This window comes from Tympanuchus pallidicinctus, unplaced genomic scaffold, assembly GCF_026119805.1.
Source record: "Tympanuchus pallidicinctus isolate F22 unplaced genomic scaffold, pur_lepc_1.0 scaffold19, whole genome shotgun sequence".
Taxonomy (NCBI): Eukaryota; Metazoa; Chordata; class Aves; order Galliformes; family Phasianidae; genus Tympanuchus; species Tympanuchus pallidicinctus.
The window spans coordinates 10,929,813-10,952,557 of NW_026294710.1; the positions used below are offsets into that span (position 1 = coordinate 10,929,813).

Sequence of the window (22,745 nt, forward strand, 5' to 3'; positions counted from 1 at the left end):
GTAGTCCTCAGTCCTTTTCCACTCTGCCCTTCTACCTGGTAAAGGCACCAACAAGGCACCAGACCCTGCTGCTGCATCTCAGACCTGCAGGGACACCTGCTCTGAAACACCCTGAACATTCTCAGCCTGGTCTTTACTTGCTATGCAATCTGAGCAAGTAAAGACCAGGCTGATTTCTGGAAGAAACAGTCAGAGACCTACTGCTCCAACTGGACTGCCACAAGTCGATGGGGCCAGATGGGATCCACCCGAGAGTGCTGAGGGAACTGGCAGAGGTGAGAGCCGAGCCGCTTTCCATCATCTGTCAACGCTCCTTGTTGACTGCTGAGGTCCCAGAAGACTGGAGGCCAATGTGACTCCCATTTACAAGAAAGGTCGTAAGGAGGATCTGGGGAACTACAGGCCTGTTAGCCTGACCTCGGTGCCAGGGAAGGTGATGGAGCAGATTGTCTTGAGGGAGATCATGCGGCATGTGCAGGGTGAGCGGGGGATCAGGCCTAGCCAGCATGGGTTCGTGAAGGGCAGGTCCTGTTTGACCAACCTGATCTCCTTCTATGATCTAGTGACCCATCTGGTGGATGAGGGAAAGGCTGTTGATGTGGTCTACCTAGACTTCAGCAAAGCCTTTGACACTGTCTCCCACAGCATTCTCCTGCAGAAGCTGGCAGCCCGAGGCTTGGATGGATGCACTCTTGGCTGGGTAAGGAGCTGGCTGGAGGGCCGGGCACAGAGAGTGGTGGTGAATGGAGTCAAATCCAGCTGGCGACCGGTTGTGAGTGGTGTTCCCCAGGGGTCGGTGCTGGGGCCTGTCCTCTTCAATATCTTTATTGATGACCTCGATGAGGGCATCGAGTGCACCCTCAGTAAATTCGCAGATGACACCAAATTGGCTGGAAGTGTGGATCTGCCTGGGGGTAGCGAGGCCCTACAGAGGGATCTGGACAGGCTGGAGAGCTGGGCTGAAGCCAATAGGATGAGTTTCAACAAGGCCAAATGCCGGGTCCTGCACTTTGGCCACAACAACCCCAGGCGACGCTACAGGCTTGGGGCGGTGTGGCTGGAGGACTGCGTAGAGGAAATGGACCTGGGGGTATTGATTGATGCTCGGCTGAACATGAGCCGACAGTGTGCCCAGGTGGCCAAGAAGGCCAATGGCATCCTGGCTTGCATCAGAAACAGCGTTGCAAGCAGGAGCAGAGAGGTGATTGTTCCCCTGTATTCAGCACTGGTGAGGCCGCACCTCGAGTACTGTGTCCAGTTTTGGGCCCCTCACTGCAAGAAAGACATTGAGGCCCTGGAACGTGTTCAAAGGAGGGCAACAAAGCTGGTGAGGGCTCTGGAACACAGGCCATATGAGGAGAGGCTGAAGGAGCTGGGAATGTTCAGCCTGGAGAAGAGGAGGCTCAGGGGAGACCTCATTGCTCTCTATAACTTCCTGAAGGGAGGCTGTAGTGAGCTGGGGGTCGGCCTCTTCTCTCGTGTCATTAGTGATAGGACCAGGGGGAATGGCTTCAAGCTACGGCAGGGGAGATTCAGGCAGGAAATGAGGAAGTATTACTTTTCAGAAAGGGTGGTCAGGCACTGGAATGGATGCCCAGGGAGGTGGTGGAGTCACCGAGCCTGGGGGTGTTCAAGGAAAGGCTGGATGTTGTGTTGAGGGACATGGTTTAGTGGGAGCTATTGGGAATAGGTGAACGGTTGGACTGGGTGATCTTTTAGGTCTTTTCCAACCTTGGTGGTTCTATGATTCTATGAAAAGAATTCTGGTGGCTGGAGGCTCTGCTCAGCCCTGCTTGTACTCTCTGGGGTTTTTGTGAGCACCTTTTGCATCCTGTCCAGTTCCTGGGGCAGGATTTGTGCTGTTGGTGCTACACGTGCAGCTGAGCTGACTGCAGAGGGAGCTATGGCTGCAGAGAAGAGCTGCAGGTGTCCACCTGAGCCCATGTTTTTGAGCTTCCAGACTCTGAGTTTCTCTTACTGGGAATGTGTGTGAGAGAGAGAGAGAGATGGGAGTGAAGAATTTCTTTTTCAAAGTCTGTGCATTTATGGGTTGAGGCTGAAGTTTCCTCTTTCAGAGGAACGAAGATGCTGAAGACCTCTTTGATCATCTGACCCCTGCAGCCATCCTTCCTGATGAGAGATGTGCTTGCTTCTTCCTACAACAGCTCCAGCATACCTCGGAGGTGAGATCACCCAACACTGTGCCAGTTCAGCTCACCAGCACCCTGGTAATGCAGAGGGCTCTGATCCCTTCCCCCTAAAATGACTCTGGGCACAGCCAGGCTGACCAGGGCTCCTTGGTTCCTTCTCAGCCATGCCCACATGTGCAGGAGTGCTGCTGGGACCTGTAAGTCCAGTTGCTCTTCCACCCAACCGAGATTCTACAATGATAGGTATCCAAAACACATGCCCCAGAGGTCAGACACAGACAGCTGCAGGTGTGGTGAAGAGGACATCAGCCTCCATGCTCTGTGGATGCAGCTTTGGAGGTGCTGATGGTTTAGGACTGGTGGAAAGGAAGCCAGGCATTGGCTACGAACACATTTTCCCTTATTCAGCTGTCTGCACTTGCAGGAAGCCCTGCTGGTTGAGGCACTTTGTGATGCTTCACATGTTGAAAATAAGTGCTGCTGCGTAGCCTGGTAAAAGACAATAAATGCAGAGGAAATCCTTTTTTCAAGCTCAGATGTGTTTTTCCAGACTAAGGGTTCAGACATCAGATTGAATCTGTGCCTCCTGCCCTCCCTAACAGCTGGTGCACGCTCAGCTCTTTGATAGGAAGGCACTTGAACAGGAGCCAGAGGAAAGGTTTTGAAGCCTGGTTTTGGTGCCTACTACTGCAGATCAAAGTTGTACCTTCGCACAAGAGAAATGAGGAAAAAAGGAAGCTTAATTAACCATACTACAGGCTTTCAAAGCTGATTCAGCTCTTCAAAAGCTTTTGCAGTTTAACGAAGCTGAGACCCAAACTGTTTCCTTCGCTGAGGTGTCTTAGAATCCACGCAGGCATGTCGTGCAGCGAGTGCAGTTTGTTGGTGTAACTCCACAGAGCAGCTGCGGACCCAAGAGCCAAGATGTGGGCTCTGATTGTGCCACAGAAGATTGAAACTCATTTGGCCTCATAACTGTGTCAGCAAAGAGCGTGCTTAGAGCTTCACCTGCAGCTTCAGGGCAGCTGCTGAAGCCGTGCCGCTGTGTTCCCCTTGGAAATTCTGTGAGATAGCTCAGCTGAAGAGTTTTTAGTGCGGCTCCCAGTTGGATGATTAGCAAATAACCACAATTTAATTGTAAGCAGAACTTTTCTCCTAAGCAAGGATGGTTCCTAATGGATGGTTGACCCGACCCGGCATTGGAGATACCTTGAGCCCCTCGTGCTCTTCTCCCTTCTCGCTGACAGGAGGTGTGCACTCTTCATCACTTATGGATCTTTGAGGAAAACAGTGGGTAACCATTGTTGTGTTTCCTCTACATGGATAAACTGCTATGCTGAATTATTTCATCTCTGCCTTGCTTTTGAGACTGCAGCAATCAAATTTTCCCATAGGTTGCTTGATTATTGTGAGCCCCAGGGCTCACCTTGTAGTGGAGCAAGGGGACACAATGTTTTTCCCTTCCCTGTGTATTCACAGCTCTGAGAAACCAAGCCATCAGAGTTCCCAAAGGCAGGAAACTACCACAAAATGCAGTTATCAGTGTTTATTTCTTTGGCTTCTACAGTGAACCATAGCAGAGCCATAAAGTTCTGCTTAACCAAGGGCTGGTTACAAAACCAGTTGCCTGTGGGGAGGTGCAAGCAGCAGTTGTGCAAGGAGAAAGAATCATCTTTGAGGTGGCCTCTCAAGGCCAAGATGGAAGGCTCAGGCTCAGGATGTGTCTCAGCATCAGCCTCTGAGCAGGGAGTGCCTCTGCTCACAGCCACACTGATGGGCTCTGTGCCCTGTGTAAATAACCCAACCAAATAGTGCGTTGCAAAATCTTTCTATGCTAATGCAAAATAATTGCACTGAGGCTGAACAGCTGCTGCACTTCAAAGAAAACCTGACCTACAAAGAATAATGATGACAGGAGATGTGCTTCGGTTCTTGATTTTTTTCCCTCTATTATCTCTCTTGATTTATTTTTTTTGTTGATGTTAATGTAAGATTGTTAATAATCTTAATGGAAGGAGTGGTGAGCAGGCCTAGGGAACTCATCCTGCCTCTGTACTCAGCATTGGTGAGGCCTCACCTCCAGTACTGTGTTCAGTTTTGGGCACCTCAGTACAGAAAAGACATTGAGGTACTGGAGCAGGCCCCAAAAAAGCAACAAGGCTTGTGAAGGGCTTGGAGAATGTGCCCTATGAGGAGAGACTGAAGGAACTGGGGCTGTTCAGTCTGGGGAAAAGGAGGCTGAGGGGAGACATTATTGCTCTCTTCCAATACCTGAAAGGTGCTCACAGCAAGAGCGGGGTTGGTCTCTTCTCACTGGTGACAGGATGAGGGGAAATGGCCTCAATTTGGGCCAGGATAAGTTTAGGTTGGATGTCAGGAAACACTTCTTTACAGAAAGGGTTGTTCAGCACTGGAATGGGCTCCCCAGGGAGGTGGTTGAGTCACCACCCCCAGATGGATGTGGTGCTCAGGGACACAATGCAGCAGAGGCTCGTTAGTTAGGGTAGTATGGTCAGGTTGTGGTTGGGCTCAGGGATCTTTAAGGTCTTTTCCAACCTGAGTGATTCTGTGATCTTAACAACATAATGGCATTTACAATTAGATGAAGTTATTACTATGAGATTGTATGCAATATTGTGTTTCTTAAGGCTTGCCAGGCAGCTTATTGAGTTAATGCACAGCACCCTGACCTTGCAGCAACCCCAATGGAGGAAGGGCAGTTTGCACCTTGCAGGAAGCTGCCCTTCCTCCAGGGCATGATGTGCCAATCCTCATTTCACTGCTTCCCCTCCTATCAGGCTGTGGAGGGAGGCAGCCTGGCTCTGCCATCAAACAGGGATGGGCGAAAAGGGTGATCCTTTACTAGTGTGTACTTATTTAGAAGGGTACTAATTTTCATTAATCTGGCTTGAGAGGTGATAAGACTACACTGATTGGCACAGAGGAATAAAACACTACAGGTTTGATTTATGTCAGACGCTTGTAGAACCTAAGGAAAGATAATTGGTGGCAGCAGGGCAAGGTGCTCTGGGTGAAGGTTTCAGCAGCAGAGGGCTCGTGACAGACAGGCTGGCTGAGGTACCAAACACCAGCCCTAATTTCACAGGAGGCGATTATGAGCACAGGGGGCTCATCCTGCTCTTCCTGCTGTGATTGCAGGGCACACTGTATCTGCAGGTGAACATTTCCTGACTGCCAAAAGGGGCTGATTTATCAGCTCTCTCTGCAAATCTTCCTTAAGTTGCTCTGACAATGCAGTTGCACTGTTTCTCTTCCAGTGCAGTTTTGCTTAACAGTTTAGAGGAGGCGGCAGGGGTTTGTGCACTCACAGGGTCACTCTCCTCCTGCCTGCTTCTGCTGAGCCATCGCTGACAGAAGTAGCTCTAAAAATGGACTGAGGCACATGGAATTGGTAAAATAAAGCCCCCACCACCCCCTCATTTCCTGCTGGATTTAAGCAGAGCAATTGATTTTGGTACCCTCACCCTGCTTTTGCATACAGGGATCAATGGATACCATTGCTTTCAGTCCTTCCCTCTGAAGGAGGCATCTACCTCACCTCTGACAGTTTCATTTCTGCAGAGCTTCCCTTCCAGTGGCCAAGAGAGGAGCTGGCAAAACCCTGAAGCTGATGGAGAATTTCACTCTGCTTTTGTGGACTCCAAATGAGTAATGCCTGTCTGAATGAAAACAAACAAACACACAGCACAACTGTGTAGGTGCCAGTTATGGACCACGAAACAATTTCTTTTGGTGATTCAGCAAAGAACTCTCAAGGAAAAGGAAAATCCTCTTCCTTAGAGAAATGAACCCATACAAACCCAGGGAGGCACTCTATTGCACAGTGTTTATTTTGAACGAGTCAAGAGCAGACATTTCCAAGCAGTGTGACAGTTCCATAGTTGCAGTCACCAGTCAGTGACACCCCTCTGCCGCCCAACAAACGGCATCAAAACAAGACTGAAATGAATGGAATGTGCTGAGCAAATCTGCCCAACAAAAGCACCACTGGGAGATGAGGGCTGCGGAGTATGGAGGTAAACTGGCAGATGCTTAAAACAGTCACTTACTTGCAGCCCTTGTGCAAGCAAACTGAAGAGGTATTGATGGGGCCACTGGGACAGGAGATTGCAGCTGTTTCACCAGAACACAGAGCTGGTGAGTGCAGGTACCTAAAAACACCCACTGAGCACAGGTCAGAGGCAACAGAAAAACCAGGTTCAGGTAAAGCTGGCTGAATTCAGCTGGCAGCCCTACAGCACTGCACTGTCAGAGAAAGTCTGTGGAGGACAGCCCTCCTGCTAAGCCAGCCAGGGGAACCCTGCTTTTACTTCATCTCAGACAGCTCCTGGCCCCCTGGCAGCTGTGCCAGCATCAGAGTTCTGCGTGGTAATAACAGGGAAGGATTTTAAGAGAGAGAAATAAGGGTAAAAGCTATGAAATGTAAGCACTGTTCCCTTTAAAAGCGCTCACAAAGCAGCGCCAGATTCATTGAAATACCCTTTCCAAAGCGGGAGCTGGAGCTGTACTAATGGAGTGCAGATGGTGGGAATCCAGCATGGAGCTCTGGCCAATCTACAGCGCAGACATTGTGAGCTTGCACTGCCAAAGGCACAGATGCATTTTTGAAGTCAGAAGTCAAGATGATGACCCAGGAACCACCTGAAATCTGTTCCTGAGTAATCAAAGGGAGCAATTTTGGGGTGAGGAGGACTATTGTGTGAGTAGAATCCTCTTAACCCTTTTTCTGCCATGTGAAAAAAGCACGAGGTTGGCATTACACACACCACTAAATTCACAAGTGCCTGTAGAGTCTGTAGTCCTTCCAGTTCAGGAATTCTTCCCTTTAAAAAATCTGGTACAGCTGAACATAACATAAGTTGGGGGGATTCCTAGGGTTTTCTCAGTACAGATTCCACACTACCATTCTCTTTTCTAGGTTAAGTCTTGTAAACAAGCTGTTGCTAAGAAAGAGCAGACACGAATGTGTATTTCACACGCAGCCTTATTCAGTCACTTTTAAGATCAAAGCTGGATATCCATGCAGTGGTTTGGCAAAGACTTTGTGGATGCCCTTCTCACAAGGAATTGATTTCTCTGCTCATTCATCCCTAAAGCCAGAATCCTCCTGGCGTTCCAGTAAAGAAACGTGTGGGTTAGGCATAGAAATTCATCCGTGTGTTGGGAAAACATCACCTTCAGGTCACTTCAGGCTATTGAGGAATTTTGGTTGTTCTTCCCCTCGTGGTAGAAGCGTTTCTCCACCAATCTTTGGACCTTTTTTCTCCTAGAAATATGAACCACAGAGAAGAGTTAAAGCATGTCAAGATGTTTCCTAGTTTTATGACAGAGTTGGGACTGATTTATCCAATTAAATGTTGACCGACACTCCAGAAATATTCACATTCTGACTGCTTGCGGATACAGAAAAAGGAAATTCTCCATGGCTAACTAAAACAAAACTGCAAGAACAGAAGGAGAAAGGAGAAACTCCACTAAAACAAAGCCTGGAGAAGATGCAGAGCAGCTTGGCTTTGCTGACAGCTCATAAGGGCACTGAAGCAAAGCATGGGACAGAAGCACCAGAAGCAGGCAGAGCACTGTGGTGCTCAGCAGCTGCTGGTTCACACTTACCTTCAGCATCCCATCTCGCTCCCACTTGAAGAGGCCGCAGGTACTGAAAGATAAAGGGGGCAGGTGAAGACAGCTGCGTGCTGCACAGTATGAGGAGGTGGTAAACGACCCCACACTTCCAGCACACCACTTAGCAGGAGGGCCTAGCACTATGCTTTCAGGATGCGATTATGTGACTCCCAAGCCCACAGTACTGTTTCACAAGGCTTATTTCTTACCTGCAGGGCTTTTTTGGGAGCCTGTCAAGGGCAACAGCTCGGTTGCCACAAGGACATTTGAAAAACCGCTTGATGCCATCGTGCCAGTGGTAGTCGTGGTTGTCCTGCACACAGGTCTCCAGAGGCTTGAAGTAGGTGTAATTACACTGTCAAGGGGAAGAAAGAAAGCTGTGAGTGCTTACCAGCATGTCAGGCCCAGGCTGCGGGCTGAAGACAGCTGATCAGCCAGAGCCAAGTACTTCTGTGTCTTCTCCCATCTGGAAGCATCCACCAGTGTGAGCAACACACCACCCCAGGCTTTGCCACTGCTCCTTCTGTCACCATCCTGCCTGCTGTACCACCACCCTGCTCTGCCATCCTGCAAGGCATGGTCACCCTCTGTGCTGCCCTAAAGAAACAGGAAAGGCAGTGGGAGGAAAAGCATAGCAGAAGCTGCAAATCCAGAAACGGAACAGAATTCCTTCACCCTCAGCACATTTGGGATATTTTAAACTCTGTTCCTTTTCTTGATAGTGAACTTCCAGGAAATGCAGACAAAGAAATCCCAGTGTTATGTTTTTCAAGGCATGAGGCTTCACTTAACGTGGAATATGGGGAGCTGAGGGTCCTGGACAGAGTGCTTCAGGGATGAAGCTGAGAAATGAACACCAGAACACCAACATCCAAGGAACCCACTGCAATAAACAAATTGAGATGTTGAGCATAACACTACAGCCTGCTTTGACAGCGTCTTCGTATCTCAAAGTCACTCACTGTACAAGCTGCTCTCAGCAACAGCCACAAGGAATTAAGCAGTCTCCATTTGATACCTGCACTGAACTATGGCCAAGTGAGTGACTGTCGGGGTTGTGCAGGATGGCCTGGTATCATTCTGTGCAGTCTGTGCCCTAATTGCCTGCTGTCACCCTGACTCCACCTCACTCACCGTTTTACACGTTACCACTCGACATTTCACTTCTTTAATGCTCCTCATCTTCTCTTCTATTTCTTCTTTTTTCACCAGCGGCTGAAAGTATTGCTCTTGTAGCTCAGCTTCAGCCTGCATGGGCACAGGAAAAAGGGTGTGGGGAGAAAAAGAGGCAAGAAGCCACTCGACACGTGGCCTTTAAGCAAATTACTGGGACTGTTTGCAGTAAAATGCAGCCGACAGCCAGAGAAACAGCAAATATTTCTTGCTTCAAAGAAACCCAAGTAGGGCACACGCTGTGCTCCACCACCACTGAAACCAGCTGCCTCTGAGATACCTGAGTGGGAGAGTTACCAACAGCAGATACGAGTGAAATGAGCACACAGCTATGGCAGTGCAGGTAGAGCTCAGGTGGGCACATGTAATGAATGTGCAAGAGCCACATCCACTGGACATGCAGTATTCCTAGGGACACGCTCAGAGATCCTGACACTGCTCATCATGCTGACTTAGTGCCTATGATACATTTGGGTGCCTGCTTCGTGCTGAAGTCATTATCAGAAGTCCTAACAGCAACCTCATTCTAAGCTATTAGTCATGGCTGGGTCGAGGCCATACCTCTTTGAGGACACTCGTGTGCTTGGATTTGGCATTCAGGATCTTCTGAAACTCTTCTGACTCCAGGTAGGCCAGCTGCTCACGTCTTTTCTTCTGGGCAGGTTCCTGTTCATCCACATCTAAGAAAAGCAAATGAGTTCAGTCCCGAGTTCAAAAAAAAGGTTGTGATTTCTAAACATGACCACTGGAGGAGATTTTGGAAGGCAGATGCTCAGGTCAAGCAGCAGCCTTTAGTAGTTCAGGAGAACATGAAGCTGAGTTCAAAGCTGGCTTCAGAAAATAAAAGCATTTTATACACAACACTGCGTCTTCTCTTGAAGCACCGCAGCAGGAAGTTCCACACCCTCCAGGGGAGCGAGCACTGTTGTCTCCCTTACTGAAGGAGAAGTTCCATAGGAAATGGAGGAATACATTCAAGATCCCACAGTGTATCACCATCAGGGAAACTCAAAAGTCAGTCAGTTTGGCAGGTGGGATCATTTCTTGATTTCCTTTGATTGAGTTAGCCATGCTCTGCTGGTACTAAAGAGTGGCAAGAAAAGGAACAGAGTGAGGATAAGGAGCTACCTATCAGAGATGACATCTCACACTCTCTCCAACAGGGTTAGAGATCATTCAGCCTTTGAGTCAAAACCACTGCAGAAAAAACCCCTGAAGTTCTAAATAGCCCTTACTCAGCCTCTTTCTGGCATAGCAAGGCCTTGACCCAGTTAACAGCGCTCTGTCCAGCAGAATGTAAGAGTATTTTTTTCATTTCTACAATCCAACATTACTTACCATCCTCTGCTTCTGCTTTCTGTGGTTGAGCAACGTTTTTCTCAACTCTTTCAACAATTTCTAGGACATCATCAAGATCAGCTCTTTTCCTCTTGATGCTGTTTGGATCAGATTTAGCAAGAATGTGGCCTTTTGCTCGTAGTCTGTGTATTGCAGCCAGCTAGAAAACAGGGAAAAGCTGTGAGTGTATTGGTGAAGCTTGGCTTCTGTATTCCTTCTTCCAGGAGTAACAGAAGTCTGTCAAATGGAGGAAACAAGATCCACTGGTCTGAGCACAGAACTGGACAGAGAGAGGCCTGATAAAACCCCTATCTCTGCTGTACATCTCATTCAACACGTCGCACGGCTCCTAGTCACTTCCTAATCTACACAGTGACTCTTGCAGGGGTGGTTATCGGCATCTCTCTGCAGACGTGCTTTCACTGCTCCACAAATCAGCAAGTCTTCCAGAAGAAATTAATAGAAAATCACATCAAACCACTCCTTTCCAAGGGCAACAGGCTAGCCTATGTATGAAGATCACAGAATGGTTTGGGTTGGAAGGGACCTTTAGGATCATCTAGTGATTTAAGATAGAAGACTTCCGCATTCCACAAATCCAATTTCCCTCAACTTCCCCTTCTTCACAGTCAAAAGCAGCTCATTCAAAGAGCTGTTACCTTTTTGGCTTCTGCCAAGCTGTCCAGCTTTGGTGTTGGAGGGGGAGATCCATCAAAGAAAAGGATATCTTCTCCTTCTGAGAAGCCCGTGCCCAGCCTGGGCCTTGGAGGAACTGATATTTTTGCAGCTTTAGGGAATTCTGCCCCGGGTTTTGGGGACAGAAGTGAAGGCTGCCTGGAGGTGGATGGGAGAGCAGGGCTTCCAGCTTTACTTGTGTTCTGGAGAAACCTTTAAAGACAAAATAATTCACTGAAATAAAGATATGAGCCAGAGACAGAGAAGTCTGGAACAGAAGATGCAGACAGCGAGTTGTTGGGGCTTTTTTAACCTAACTGGCCTTTTGTTGCTAGAAAAACATTTAGTGATTCAGGCATTCAGGAGAGCAAAACTAAACTAGTAAAGGATTCACAGGGACACTGAAATGAAGAAGTCACTAGAAAAGGTGAACAGCCAATTGCTTTCTAAAACAAAAGCACAGAGGCTTCAAATGAACGTGACAGATAAGGGCTGAAAGCACTTCAAAGAATCACAGAATCACAGAGTTGGAAGGGACCTCAAGGATCAGGAATCTCCAACCCCCTGCCTCAGGCAGGGCCACCAGCCTCCACATTCAATACCAGACCAGGCTGCCCAGGGCCCCATCCAGCCTGGCCTTGAACACCTCCAGGGATGGGGCATCCACAGCTTCTCTGGGCAGCCTGTTCCAGCACCTCACCACTCTCTGTAAAGAACTGCCCCCTGACATCCAACCTGAATCTTCCCTCCCTCAACTTAAAACCATTTCCCCTTGTCCTGCAGTTATCTACCCTTTCAAAGAGTTGATTCCCCTCCTTGGGGGAATCAATGGGCTTCTTGTGTAACAGGTAGTTAAAAGTAGTAGGCTTCTTTGTCACACAAGTCACGTAAATACTTGAGTTTACTACAGTCATTGCAGTGGCTGGACAGGTTTGTGGGGAAAAAAGATCCCTTCAGGGATATTGTAATAGACAGCACCTTTAGCTTGGGAAGGCCCTGAAACACAGTTGTAGATTGGGAGAATATTTGGGGGAAGTATCATGATGGTTGTACCTCAGGCTCTGTTTTGGATCCCTGAGGTTTTGGCTTTACTTTTGTTCAGCCTGTAAAGGTTACTAGGCTACATCAACCTCTTCTTGCACGCAGAACACCTGTGTAGGCCAGCATGAACCTGGAGTCCTGACCCCAGCTTCCTACTCTTCCCACCATGCCTTCCTGTTGCTAGGCAGCACACTGCAGTATTTGATTCCACACTGAATAAATAGTTTTTATAAAAAAGCAAATTTCCTCCACAGCTGTACTGGGCCACAAAGGACCTCCTGTGTAAGTCATACATATTACCTTCTCTGAATCTCTTCAGATCGCTTTTTCCTGGCCTCCAGCAATTTCTGTTTCTGTTGTTTGAGCAATGCTGATGCAGAGATAGACTGGAAACCAGTCTCTTGCTTCTTTCCAGCATCTGTAAAAACAAAACAGTGTAAAACACCAGCACCATTTGCTCAGAAAGAGCTGTGTTTGCAGGCACAAGGACATACCTGCTTTGGTCCAGTGCTTGCAGAGGTTTCTTGCTCCAAATGTTGGCTGTGCCAGCAGTTCTTTGAATTCCTCAGAACATGGCATAGGTCTCTTTGCTGCACCTGGGGAGGAAGAGGCATACATGCAACATAATTGGAGCCAGGAAGGGAAGCACACCTGGCTTTAAAGACATAAAGTAGCCTAGGTTGGAAATAAGTAAGCACTCCCCTACAAAGCAGGGTTAGCTCCTACATTACGTTTGGTTGTTCAAGCACTGCACACCACAGGCTTTTCCAACCCTTCAGCAACTCCATCAGTCACTCAGTCCTCTACTGGCCTGCTTGCCTGCAGTGCTCTGCCACTCCCATTTGTGGGCAGCCTTTGCTGAAAGGCCCTCATCCATCACATCTCTTCCTTGGAGACTTAAGAGCAGCTGAAGGCTACAGACAGTACACACAGACTGCTGTCTGAAATGGTGGCAATTGAAAGAGCTGAAATGTGGATAAGACATCTAGGCAACATCTGGAGTGCATGCTTTGAATAACCTATCATCTGAGTGTAAAGAAGGTGCAACATTAAGTGCTTTTCAGAAAAGAAATGGAGGCAGAGAAGATCAATGAATTTCCAAAGGCTATGGAAGGAAAACGCTTTGAAGATGACAAAAGAAAAGCTCAAGAAACAGGCTGGGTACTCAGCAGGCCCCCTGCATTGCAGACCTGTCTCTGATTTATACTTAGTATTCCTTGGAAGTCTCCAAGACTGACAGAAGTCATCCATTTTAATCAATTAAAATAAATTCTCCGGTTCAAAGTTCTTAGAACTTCCAATTCTCATTAATCCTGCAAAGATCTTCTGTCATTGTCCAAAGACAGAACAGGAGACTTAATTCAGGGGCACTGCTGCAAAAAGGTGCGCAGAGCTACACAGTTGCTTAGTTACATTTGCCTTGCAGCTGTGATCTCAGGAAGAAGGGAGTTCAGATCAACGGAGAAAGCCTGCAGAGGTGTGCAGCAATCATTGCCTAATTTTTCGGGGATGACGGGGTCCTGGGACACAGCCACACGTCAAGCTGAAAACATCTGGAGGGTGAAGAGGCTATGGGGGAAGTTAGGTACCAATTTTCTGCCTGGTTTCCTGGACAATTGCATCAGCTCCTCTCACGACCATATTGGAGAGAGTGGTCTGAACCTTCCGTTTTGGCACTGCAGCAGCCGCCCTAGACAGAGGAAAAAAAACAGATCAGAGTTTTTCCATGTTCAGAGCAAGGACAGAAGGTTGAATGCTATCCCAGTGTAAAACTGCAGTTGTTCTTGAATCCAAATTGGTGCTTCTCTCCTGGCATCTTTCTCTCTTTGGGAACATTAATCTAAATCCAAATTCCAGAGCAATGCTTAGGATCCTTGTTCTCACTGGGTTGGGATACACATTCCTTACGTTTAGTATTCTCTCAGTGCATATGTCATTGCTAAGCCTCACTCACAGCCAGCTCCAGGGATGGAAAGGAGGCTGGAATTGCTTATTACTGAGAGGTCACAGCAGTTATCAGATGGCAGCAGTCAGGGAATCCAAGCAGTATGCAAGCACAGCACGTGATCCAGCTGTGACTCGAATCTTTCCACAGCTGTCTTCAGGGGGGTTTGGATGAAGGGTCAGACCCCTCTGCTCTAGCACCAGATGCATACTGACCTTAACCATTTACTAATACACAAGGTATTGTGTATCTCTGCCTTTTTGTTAACATGCAGTGATACTATATCATTTCAGTCAAGGGAGAAGGAGGAAATACAGAATACACTGAGTCTGGGATTAAAAAGTAATGAGCCATGACAAGGTGCAGTACTGAGGCACTGAGAAGTACTCATCTTGTAGTCTCAAATGCTTGGGACCTCACAATAAAGGTTATTTCATCTCCCGAAACACAACACCCACTGGCTTCACAACGCAGTAATAACTTGGAGGTAAAAACATCTTTTCACACTGTATCACTGACTGATGAAATCTCCCTATCAAATAGCAGCTCTGCTACCCTGTGAGGCTGGAAGGATTACACCATGCGTGGGACATCTATTCCTGTGTGATGGATGCAGATAAGTCCCGGGGCATTCTAGCTAAATAGATGCCGTTACAGAGAGAGCTTCAGACTTGCATAAAGGACAGAAATTCCACTGAAAAGGTGGGAACTGTGCTTTAGCTGAAGGGAAATACAAGGTTTGTCTTACACTGAAGCCGCATACGCTGTTGAAGGACAGAAATTCCACTGAAAAGGTGGGAACTGTGCTTTAGCTCAGGGAAATACAAGGTTTGTCTTACACTGAAGCCGCATACGCTGTTGAAGAGACTCCTCCGTAGTGGAACCCATCCTGACACAGCCTCTCCTTCAAACTGGGGGTTTTCCTACCAAGTTTTTTGGGAATGCGGCCACCAGAGAAGGTAGACTGCAGATCTGCCCGCTTTGAGCTCAGCTTCTTGTACTGGGATTGGATGTGATACTGACAGTACTCACAGTCATTCTGAAAAGAGAAAGAAGTCTGCTGTAGGATGCTGGTAGATAGAATTTACTTCATTCCCCTCGTGTAACCCACATGTAACCTTCTGCCCTACTGCCATTCCAAATGCTTTTAGTTCTTTCCGAGTTCCTCATCCCTTCTCCTTTTCCTCTCCTGGTTCTAAATGCTTCCCCACCAACAATAACCCTTCTGACTTTGTGCAGGCACAGATATTCTGCTGGTTTATGGGCATCACGGCCAAAGGAACTTGTCTGGTTAAGATCACCTCCAAAACCCATTCCCAAGTAAAATATCCTATCATCTCACTTTGGCTGAGTTCCTTGGTGCAGTGCATGGAAGCCTGCACTGGCACAGAGGATAATGAAGGGCATGGAGGTGGTGAAATGAGTCCAGACCATTGCTTGTCACTGTAGCTCAAGCTTTGCATTTAGGGAACTGCAGTGCTGCTGCTACAGGCCTGTCACAGCAACAGCTCCTCTGGGTCACATTCCTCAGCTCTTCCACACACCTTAATTGGTCACAAGTCGAGATACAGAAAGAAGTAAAAAAAGAGTTCCAGCAGCAGCACAAAAGCAGCAGCTACGTTTTTACCAACACCTTACAGGATATTTTAGTACTGAAGTACAAACCAGGTTCACAATCTGCGCGCAGGGATCGCCATTCTTCTTCCTGGCTTTGCAGGTGCCCATATCCAGAGCTTCACCCATGAGCAGGATCTTCTGTGGGTGATCAACAGACAAACACACCTAGAGAGAAAACAGAACGTGCCTTCACCATGGATATGCTGAATATGCTTCTCTCTTGGTGCTGTAATAAAGGACATTCCTGTTCAACTGCTCGGCTCGGAAGTCATCACAGCAATTTCAACAGATACATCCTCACAGAGGACAAAGAGATGGAATTCTTTGTCCTTCCATACACCAAGGTACAACCACAGCTCACTCCTGTGGTACAATCGAGCCTTGCCCTCGCACCACAGACACTGGGACTTGCATTTGTAGGCAAGACATAATTTTGAAGTCAGTTTTAATGTAGTTCTAGATGTGTACACCTCAGCTTCAGAAGAGCCTTTACATTACCTCTGGATGCTTTCCTGCTCACCAGCAGGACTTCAACTGCTTATCCATGTTAATTTAAGCAATTATGTAGTTTAATCGACAATTAATGAGATTCTTAATTTTTCCATTTGGAGAATTCAAAATGCAAAATAGTCCATCACCAGCTACTAGATTGAAATTACCCTTGACAGAAGTCAGTAAAAACGGTTTCCATTCCAGTGCAATTAAAAAGATATTAAAAAAGCATTTAACTTATTAACAAAATGAAGCTACCTTAAATGTTTTGATACATGGAGAAAATTAATTTGTCACGTTCCGCGTTTGTAAGTAATTGATTAAACAAATTAAGTATTATGTATCAACTTACTATACATAACACATCATTTGTTTTATAAATCAAACCCTACTTCTTCTTAATCATAATTTTGGAACCACGAAACATTTTCCAATCACGTCTCTCAAGGAGAGGAACGAGCACCCCCTAATTTTTCAGCTTGTTGAGACATTGTGGCTGAAAGCAGCTGAATAATAAATTGCCATGAAAATACAATTCCTGCATCTGCAGAAGAAGTGAGCGACCTACCAAGAGCAGGTTAAGTGCTAGGGTAAACTCTGGTTTTGAGGTGCTTAATAGGGCTCCTTGAAGTCAGGTGTCCAGAAGGCTGAGAACAAATAAACACCATGCAAATATCTGGACACAATTCAGACTTATTAGGCAGACTGCTGTAATTCCAACCCCGATGCGTCACAAAACTAAATCTCAGGCAGGCATAGAGACGTTCAGCTACAGGCTGATGGGCAAATGAAAAATCCTCTCACCTCATCTGAGCCTTCCTTAGGTTTCATAGGATTAGCATTGAGCAGCCCGATGACCGTGCCTTGCTCTGTCTTCCAGAGCTCTTTGTGGACATCCCCAAACAAGAAGAGCGAGGTGCACTGACTGAGGTCACGCAGGTCGTTCAGCCGCCAGATGCTGAAGGTTCTGCCCTGGAACAGACACTGGCTTACAGCTCAGCAACAGGACACCGACTGCACCCCCCTCTTGTGGCTGCATTTGAAGGGCTGTTGTTATTCACAGCCTCAGTAAGATGTAGCTACACTACGTCCAGCCATGCCACGCAGCCAGTTCTAGGATTGTTAGAGACCAACGCAGCACAAAAACGCTGCCGTCATCCATCTTCCCGATACGGGAGCTGGGCAGCAATCCTCCTTGCTGAGCAGAGGCCTTGACCCCACACAGCCAAAACCAAGGCATATTCAGTACCGTTTCATAGTGAAGTTCTATAGGAGACGTGCTCCATATCCATATAGGACTGAATGATCTCTAGGGAAATTATGGAAGCTGTCTGTTGGCACATTTAAAGCAAGAGAGCTATCTAGAAAAGCTGGGAGCCACTCATTTCTTTGCACTAGCATTTCACATGCTACAGTGGATGAACAGTTATGCAGTGCGTGCACACCAGCGTCAGTACAGTTGCTCCAGAGAAGGACTCACCCTGATGATGAGCCAAGATCTCTAACACAGCAGCTCTTCTTCATTTACTACAAGGAGGTGGCTGATTAAGTTGAATAAGCTCCTCAGGATAGAAAACCAGCATTTAGGATCCAGAGGGAACACAGCAAAGTTACTTACGTTATTTGTGCTCTGAGGAGTGACTTTCTTTACTATGACTCCAAATGTTACCCAATCTGTTTCCTCTAGATTTTCAGTAGCAAGTTTGTGCTTCAGTTGGGACAGCCGGATCAGCCTCCTGTTAGCCATTTTTCTGTCCATCTCAGCTGATGAGACCCGGGGTTTTCTACATCAAATACAGCATGTAAAAGAGAACACATTCATTTACATAAACAGACAGTCAAAACCACTCAGCCATGTCTCACTGCAAATCGCCCCTGTGCCTTATTTCACACCGAGTTCACTTGAAACAAAACCTCTCTCTTCCAGATGCTGTACAAATATTGGAGAGCTACAAGTCAAGCATGTTCTTTGCCCAAATACCTGCACTGCAACTTAGCCCTGAGCCTTCAGTAACTCTTCTCACTTCAGGAAGGACTGAGTATCACAGCTCTCTGGAAATATGCTAGAAATTCAGCATGGTTTCTGGTGAGGAGGGTACAATAAGTGTTCAGAGACCTCTCGTGGCCACAGTGAGTATGGGAATTGTGAATGGTCCCGAGGGTTCTGGGTGTGAAACAAAGTCTGCACTGCTGGGGCCCAATCAGACCTTATTTGTGCCAACTGTTGAGGATATACCAGAGAAGGCAGCAATAATAAAATTAGAGACTTTCATTAGAAAAGAGTAAAAATAAAAATCAAATGTAATGAGCAAGCAGGCAGTGCTGTGGCTCTGTTAGCCCAAGTCCTCCGCTCACAACTGGTGCAATTAACACATCACAGGACATGGTGCATTCAGTCCCACCACCTGAGCACAGCCTCCCCAGGCAGAGGTCAGTGCTGGGCTGCTGACCTTAATCTCAGTCCTGAGAAGGTTTCCACAGACACGGGCTGCAGCGCTGTAGTGGAGCATGCAGGCACGTGAGCAGTCTTCTCTCTGGGCACCTTACTGGGTGTGTTCCCTGGGGCAGACTTGAGAGGCTGGAATGCCAGACTGAGGACTTGTCGTGGGGGAGGAGTCTTGGTCTCTTTAGCAGAAAAAAAAGAAAAGAAGAAAATCTTGATAAAGAAAACCTATAAATAAAAATAACATTCACTTACACTTGATTAGACACATGAGTCCAGTGCAAGTGAGGAATAAAATGTGTAAAACTTAATAATATTGTACTGGTCTCCCAGTCAGCTAGAAATGGTTAATAGAAATATCAGCCTGGATGTGTCCAAGCTGCTGCTGTGAACAACACAGGATATCAGCAAAAGCCCTGTGTGTTTCAATGAAAGGTGCACTCAGATTGGTACCTGCTGGGGAGGCTTTTGATTTCTGGTTTCCTCTCTTGGCTGTTGGTAAAGGATTGTCCAGCTGGGCAGAAAAACACAGAGACTCCTGCAGCTTCTGAACTTTCCTTTCCTTTAAGGGTGGACAGAGAGATTTGCCTGGCCAAGAAAACAAAAGTATTTATGAGATCTCAGGATCCAATCTTAAATACTAAACATTGTTCCAAACTAAGTAATTGTTTGAACAAATCCAAGTCAGGGTCCCACAAGGAAACCCTTCAGTTAAATTGCCAGCATCTGAGATGCAACATCTGTAAAAGCCCCAATGATTCTTACTCCTTCTGACCTTAAACTCTCGATGTCACTGAAGCCAGAAAGCTGCAGAAAGTAGGAGCATTTCCTTGCTTTTCAATTTCCCTGCATTTCATTAGTTTCATTACTACACTCAGTGTGTTACAGCAACAAACACAGCTGTATGTGTGGGGTGTAGCAACATCTGATTGTACCAATATCTGCCAGTAGGAAAGAACCTTCTCCAGCAGAACACTGGAGCACCTCAGTCACGGAAGTTGCCCCATTTCTATCAATCTGTGATGCAGAAAACAAAACTGCAGCTCATTTAGTCTGCACTGCAAGAAACAGTCTGTGTGGGAATATAACAGACCATCATTCCTCTTTGCTACTCAGTTCCCACTTCAGATTATCTGCCTACAGTTTGCACATTGGGAGGCTAACAAATCAGAAACTCATTTAATTAGTCTCGTTACCAGGGGCTTTCTGCTCAGGGTCTGAACTGGATTGCTGCCCGATGGCAGTCTTCTGCAGCTGCTCCTGTAACATCTTCATCTGTTCTTGCAATTTTCTCAACTCAGCTAGCAAAGAAAGAAGAAAAAGGACAATAATGAGGACAGATGTAAGCCACAGTAAACAGGGATTTAAGAAATCCTGGGGAGCCTGGCAGTATTACTGCATCACAGAAGATTAGGAAAAAAAAAAAAAATTAGTTCTGATTCTACATAGCTCACAATGAAGGGACACCTTTCCATGCACTGGAGCTGACTGACATAAACATTTGTTTGTGCTATATTCCTTGACGTGCTGTGCATATCTTTTCTAGTGAACACAAAACCATTCAAATGGCTGATGATTGCACTCCATAACATAAAGAAGTGCTTCCAATACAATCAAACACACTGCCCGAATACAGGAATGCTCAGGGACTGGCTCTGCTTCCACACCGGCTGGTACAGCAGAACCCCCCACCACTAAGCCCTGAGGAAGCAGGTGGAGCTTTGTTTGTAAGAGGTACCAAGATGACAGCTCTAAGGACTGAAGCAACATTGCTCTTCATCAGACAAGACCCAAGTAAACAGGAGACCTTCTCTATCCTGTTCACCAGAGCTCGACAAATCTTCATGGCTCCTCTGTGCTTCTTTTGGGGAAGTAGATTTCATGAGTTTGGCCAAACAGCACTGAAAATTGGATTTAGAACGCTCTATCCAATGTCTTTCACAAGGACTTTCTACATTTCCCATCTGGGTACCACCCTTACTGAGAGAAGCAGTAGGCCCTATATGACAAACATGCCAGATAAACGATGCCTTAACAAAAACCTTGTAATTCTTCATTGGTTTTCTCTTCTCCCTGACTGGGAACTGAAGCAGAGACAGTGTTTTCTGCCTCCTCTTCTTCCAGCAGGTCATCCACATCTCCAAACAGCACAGCCAGGTTCTCCTTTTGCTCATCAATTATGCTGTCAGCATCCACCTCCTCAGTGTATGATGCATCATCTTCTGCATCAAAGAGCTCATCATACTCATCTGCTTCTCCCTTCTCATCCTTTGGGGTATCTTCCTCCTCAGGAGAATTCTCCTTTTCAGCCTCCTCATTTTCTTCCAGGAGGGAGACCAACAGATCCAAATCTTCATCACCTGAAGCAAAAAATTAAACTCAGTGTTATTTCTGTCCTTTTAGAGGAAAGCTGCTACAGAATAAAACATTCAAGACATTTAAATCACAGGCAAATAAAAAGCAAAACTAAATCTGAGCAGCGAATGGAATTTTTAAAAAACTGCTTCAGCTTTGGCTTAAGGAAGACAAAACAGCTTCCTGCTACCTGGTCCAATAGATACATTGTTGTGGACAGTCTCAGCTCCTGACCCAGGCTGGCTGGTCAGAAGAAAACTTGGCAGACTTAGCACTGGAATTTCCTCCTGGCCAGCTGCCTTATGACAGCTTCTGCTGCAAAGAAAAGCCGTGGGACCTGCAGAGGACAGAGTGACAGCCACATGGCTCTTGGTAATAGGAGCTTAAGAGGAAGATTCAAGGCAAGCAAGAAAGCATATCCTCAGATTCACTTTGCTCAAGGAAGCAAACAGGGCAGCAGAGAAACTGCTTGTCTTTTACAGTGAGGGTGGTGAGGCACCGGAACAGGTAGCCCAGAGATGTGGTTGATGCCCTGTCCATGGAGACTTTCAAGGCAAGGATGGATCAGGCCCTGGGCAATCTCATCAAGATGTGCATGTCCCTGTTCATTGCAGGGAGTTGGACTAGATGACCTATAAAGGTCTCTTCCAATTGTAAAGATGATTCTAAAAACAGAAAAATGAAAAAGATCTACAGGGAGGAGAACAGGACAGACAGAGCAGAGCCACATACACACTGCAAAATATATTCAGCATTAGGCCCCGAGGAAAACACAAATGCAGCCTCACAAGAGGCAATGCACAAAGCCAGAGGGAGCACAAAGTAATTTCCTTTGTTAAGAGGCAAACAGAGCTCTCTGCACTTCATCAGAAAGCTTCCCTACTGCAAGTAAGGCAGTGCTTTTATCCCTTACCATCCATGATCTCACCAGGATTCCTTCCAGAGCCACCAAGGCCAAACAGACTCTGTCACAGGAGAACAAATGGATACCGTTGGGATGGATATTACAAATGGAGGTCACCACTCTCGATCAAGCATCTTTCTATCCACAGCTGCCCATGAGAACGCTGAACTTAAAGCCACACGTGTATTTCCACACGTGAAGCCCGACTTGAGCTGAGCCCCCTGCAGCACAAGACCACAACCTGGAGAACAAAGCCCTGTCCCAGCCCCCCATCCAGGGATCCCTCCTTCCTTCCTCCACAAAGGGACTCCCTCCCCGGTTCAGCCCAATCTCCCTGACCCGACTCAACGGATCCCTTCCCCTCGTACCCCCGATCTCAGGAATCCCCTCCCCTCTCAATTCCGATCCCTCTCCCCCAGGCCTCCCCCCACAGCCCCGCTCACCGCCTCCCGCGCTCTCCAAGCACCCGCCAAAACTCCAATCGCGCTCCGCCCTCTTCGCGCATGCGCGCCGGCGAGCCGCTCTCTGCGTCAGCGCCATCTTTAGTGATGGCGGCGCGGGCGCCATCTTGGCTGTGGGCAGGGAGTCTGTGGTTCGGGGCTGGCAACAGCGATCATGTGGAAACTGAAATTCATGATGATACAGGAGCCTTCTGTTTTAGTCTCTTTCCCTTTAAATTATGAGTTTTCCCTTGTAATATGAATTATACGCAGGAATCGCCTCAAATTGCTCTTAGGAGGATGAGCTTTCTCTTGTACTAAATCCAACCTGCAAGATGTTACGGAGAAAGAGGCAGTGTCACTGGTGACCATCTGTGCCACTCCCTGATTATAAAGGATAAATTAAGGACAGACAGGCTTTGGTAGCTGAAGGAGTTAAGAAAAAATTCATGTAGATTGCAGGATAAAACTGAAGATGCACTCAAATGGAATCACAGAATGGCCCGGGTTGAAAAGGACCACAAAGATC

At 47.0% G+C, this 22,745-nt stretch overlaps 1 protein-coding gene across 2 annotated transcripts; it reads right to left on the bottom strand.

Annotated features, from left to right (window-relative positions):
* Nucleotides 1-5,978: 5,978 nt before the first annotated feature.
* MCM10 (minichromosome maintenance 10 replication initiation factor) lies at nucleotides 5,979-22,343 on the bottom strand. Of its 2 annotated transcripts, none has more exons than XM_052681199.1 (20): nucleotides 22,190-22,343; nucleotides 21,786-21,839; nucleotides 20,560-20,877; nucleotides 19,714-19,818; nucleotides 18,971-19,105; nucleotides 18,525-18,699; nucleotides 17,693-17,858; nucleotides 16,879-17,046; nucleotides 15,631-15,747; nucleotides 14,805-15,004; nucleotides 13,610-13,710; nucleotides 12,515-12,616; nucleotides 12,321-12,438; nucleotides 10,964-11,192; nucleotides 10,305-10,464; nucleotides 9,528-9,646; nucleotides 8,928-9,041; nucleotides 8,003-8,148; nucleotides 7,785-7,827; nucleotides 5,979-7,437 (listed from the first exon to the last, which is right to left on the bottom strand). In XM_052681199.1, exons 1-20 carry the CDS (start codon nucleotides 22,341-22,343, stop codon nucleotides 7,354-7,356), a joined length of 2,808 nt encoding a protein of 935 aa, XP_052537159.1. In that variant the 3' UTR covers nucleotides 5,979-7,353. The 2 variants fall into 2 exon arrangements, with proteins under 2 accessions (XP_052537159.1, XP_052537158.1); XM_052681198.1 differs by having other exon boundaries at nucleotides 21,786-21,837; nucleotides 22,220-22,280.
* Between the last annotated feature and the right edge of the window lie 402 nt (nucleotides 22,344-22,745).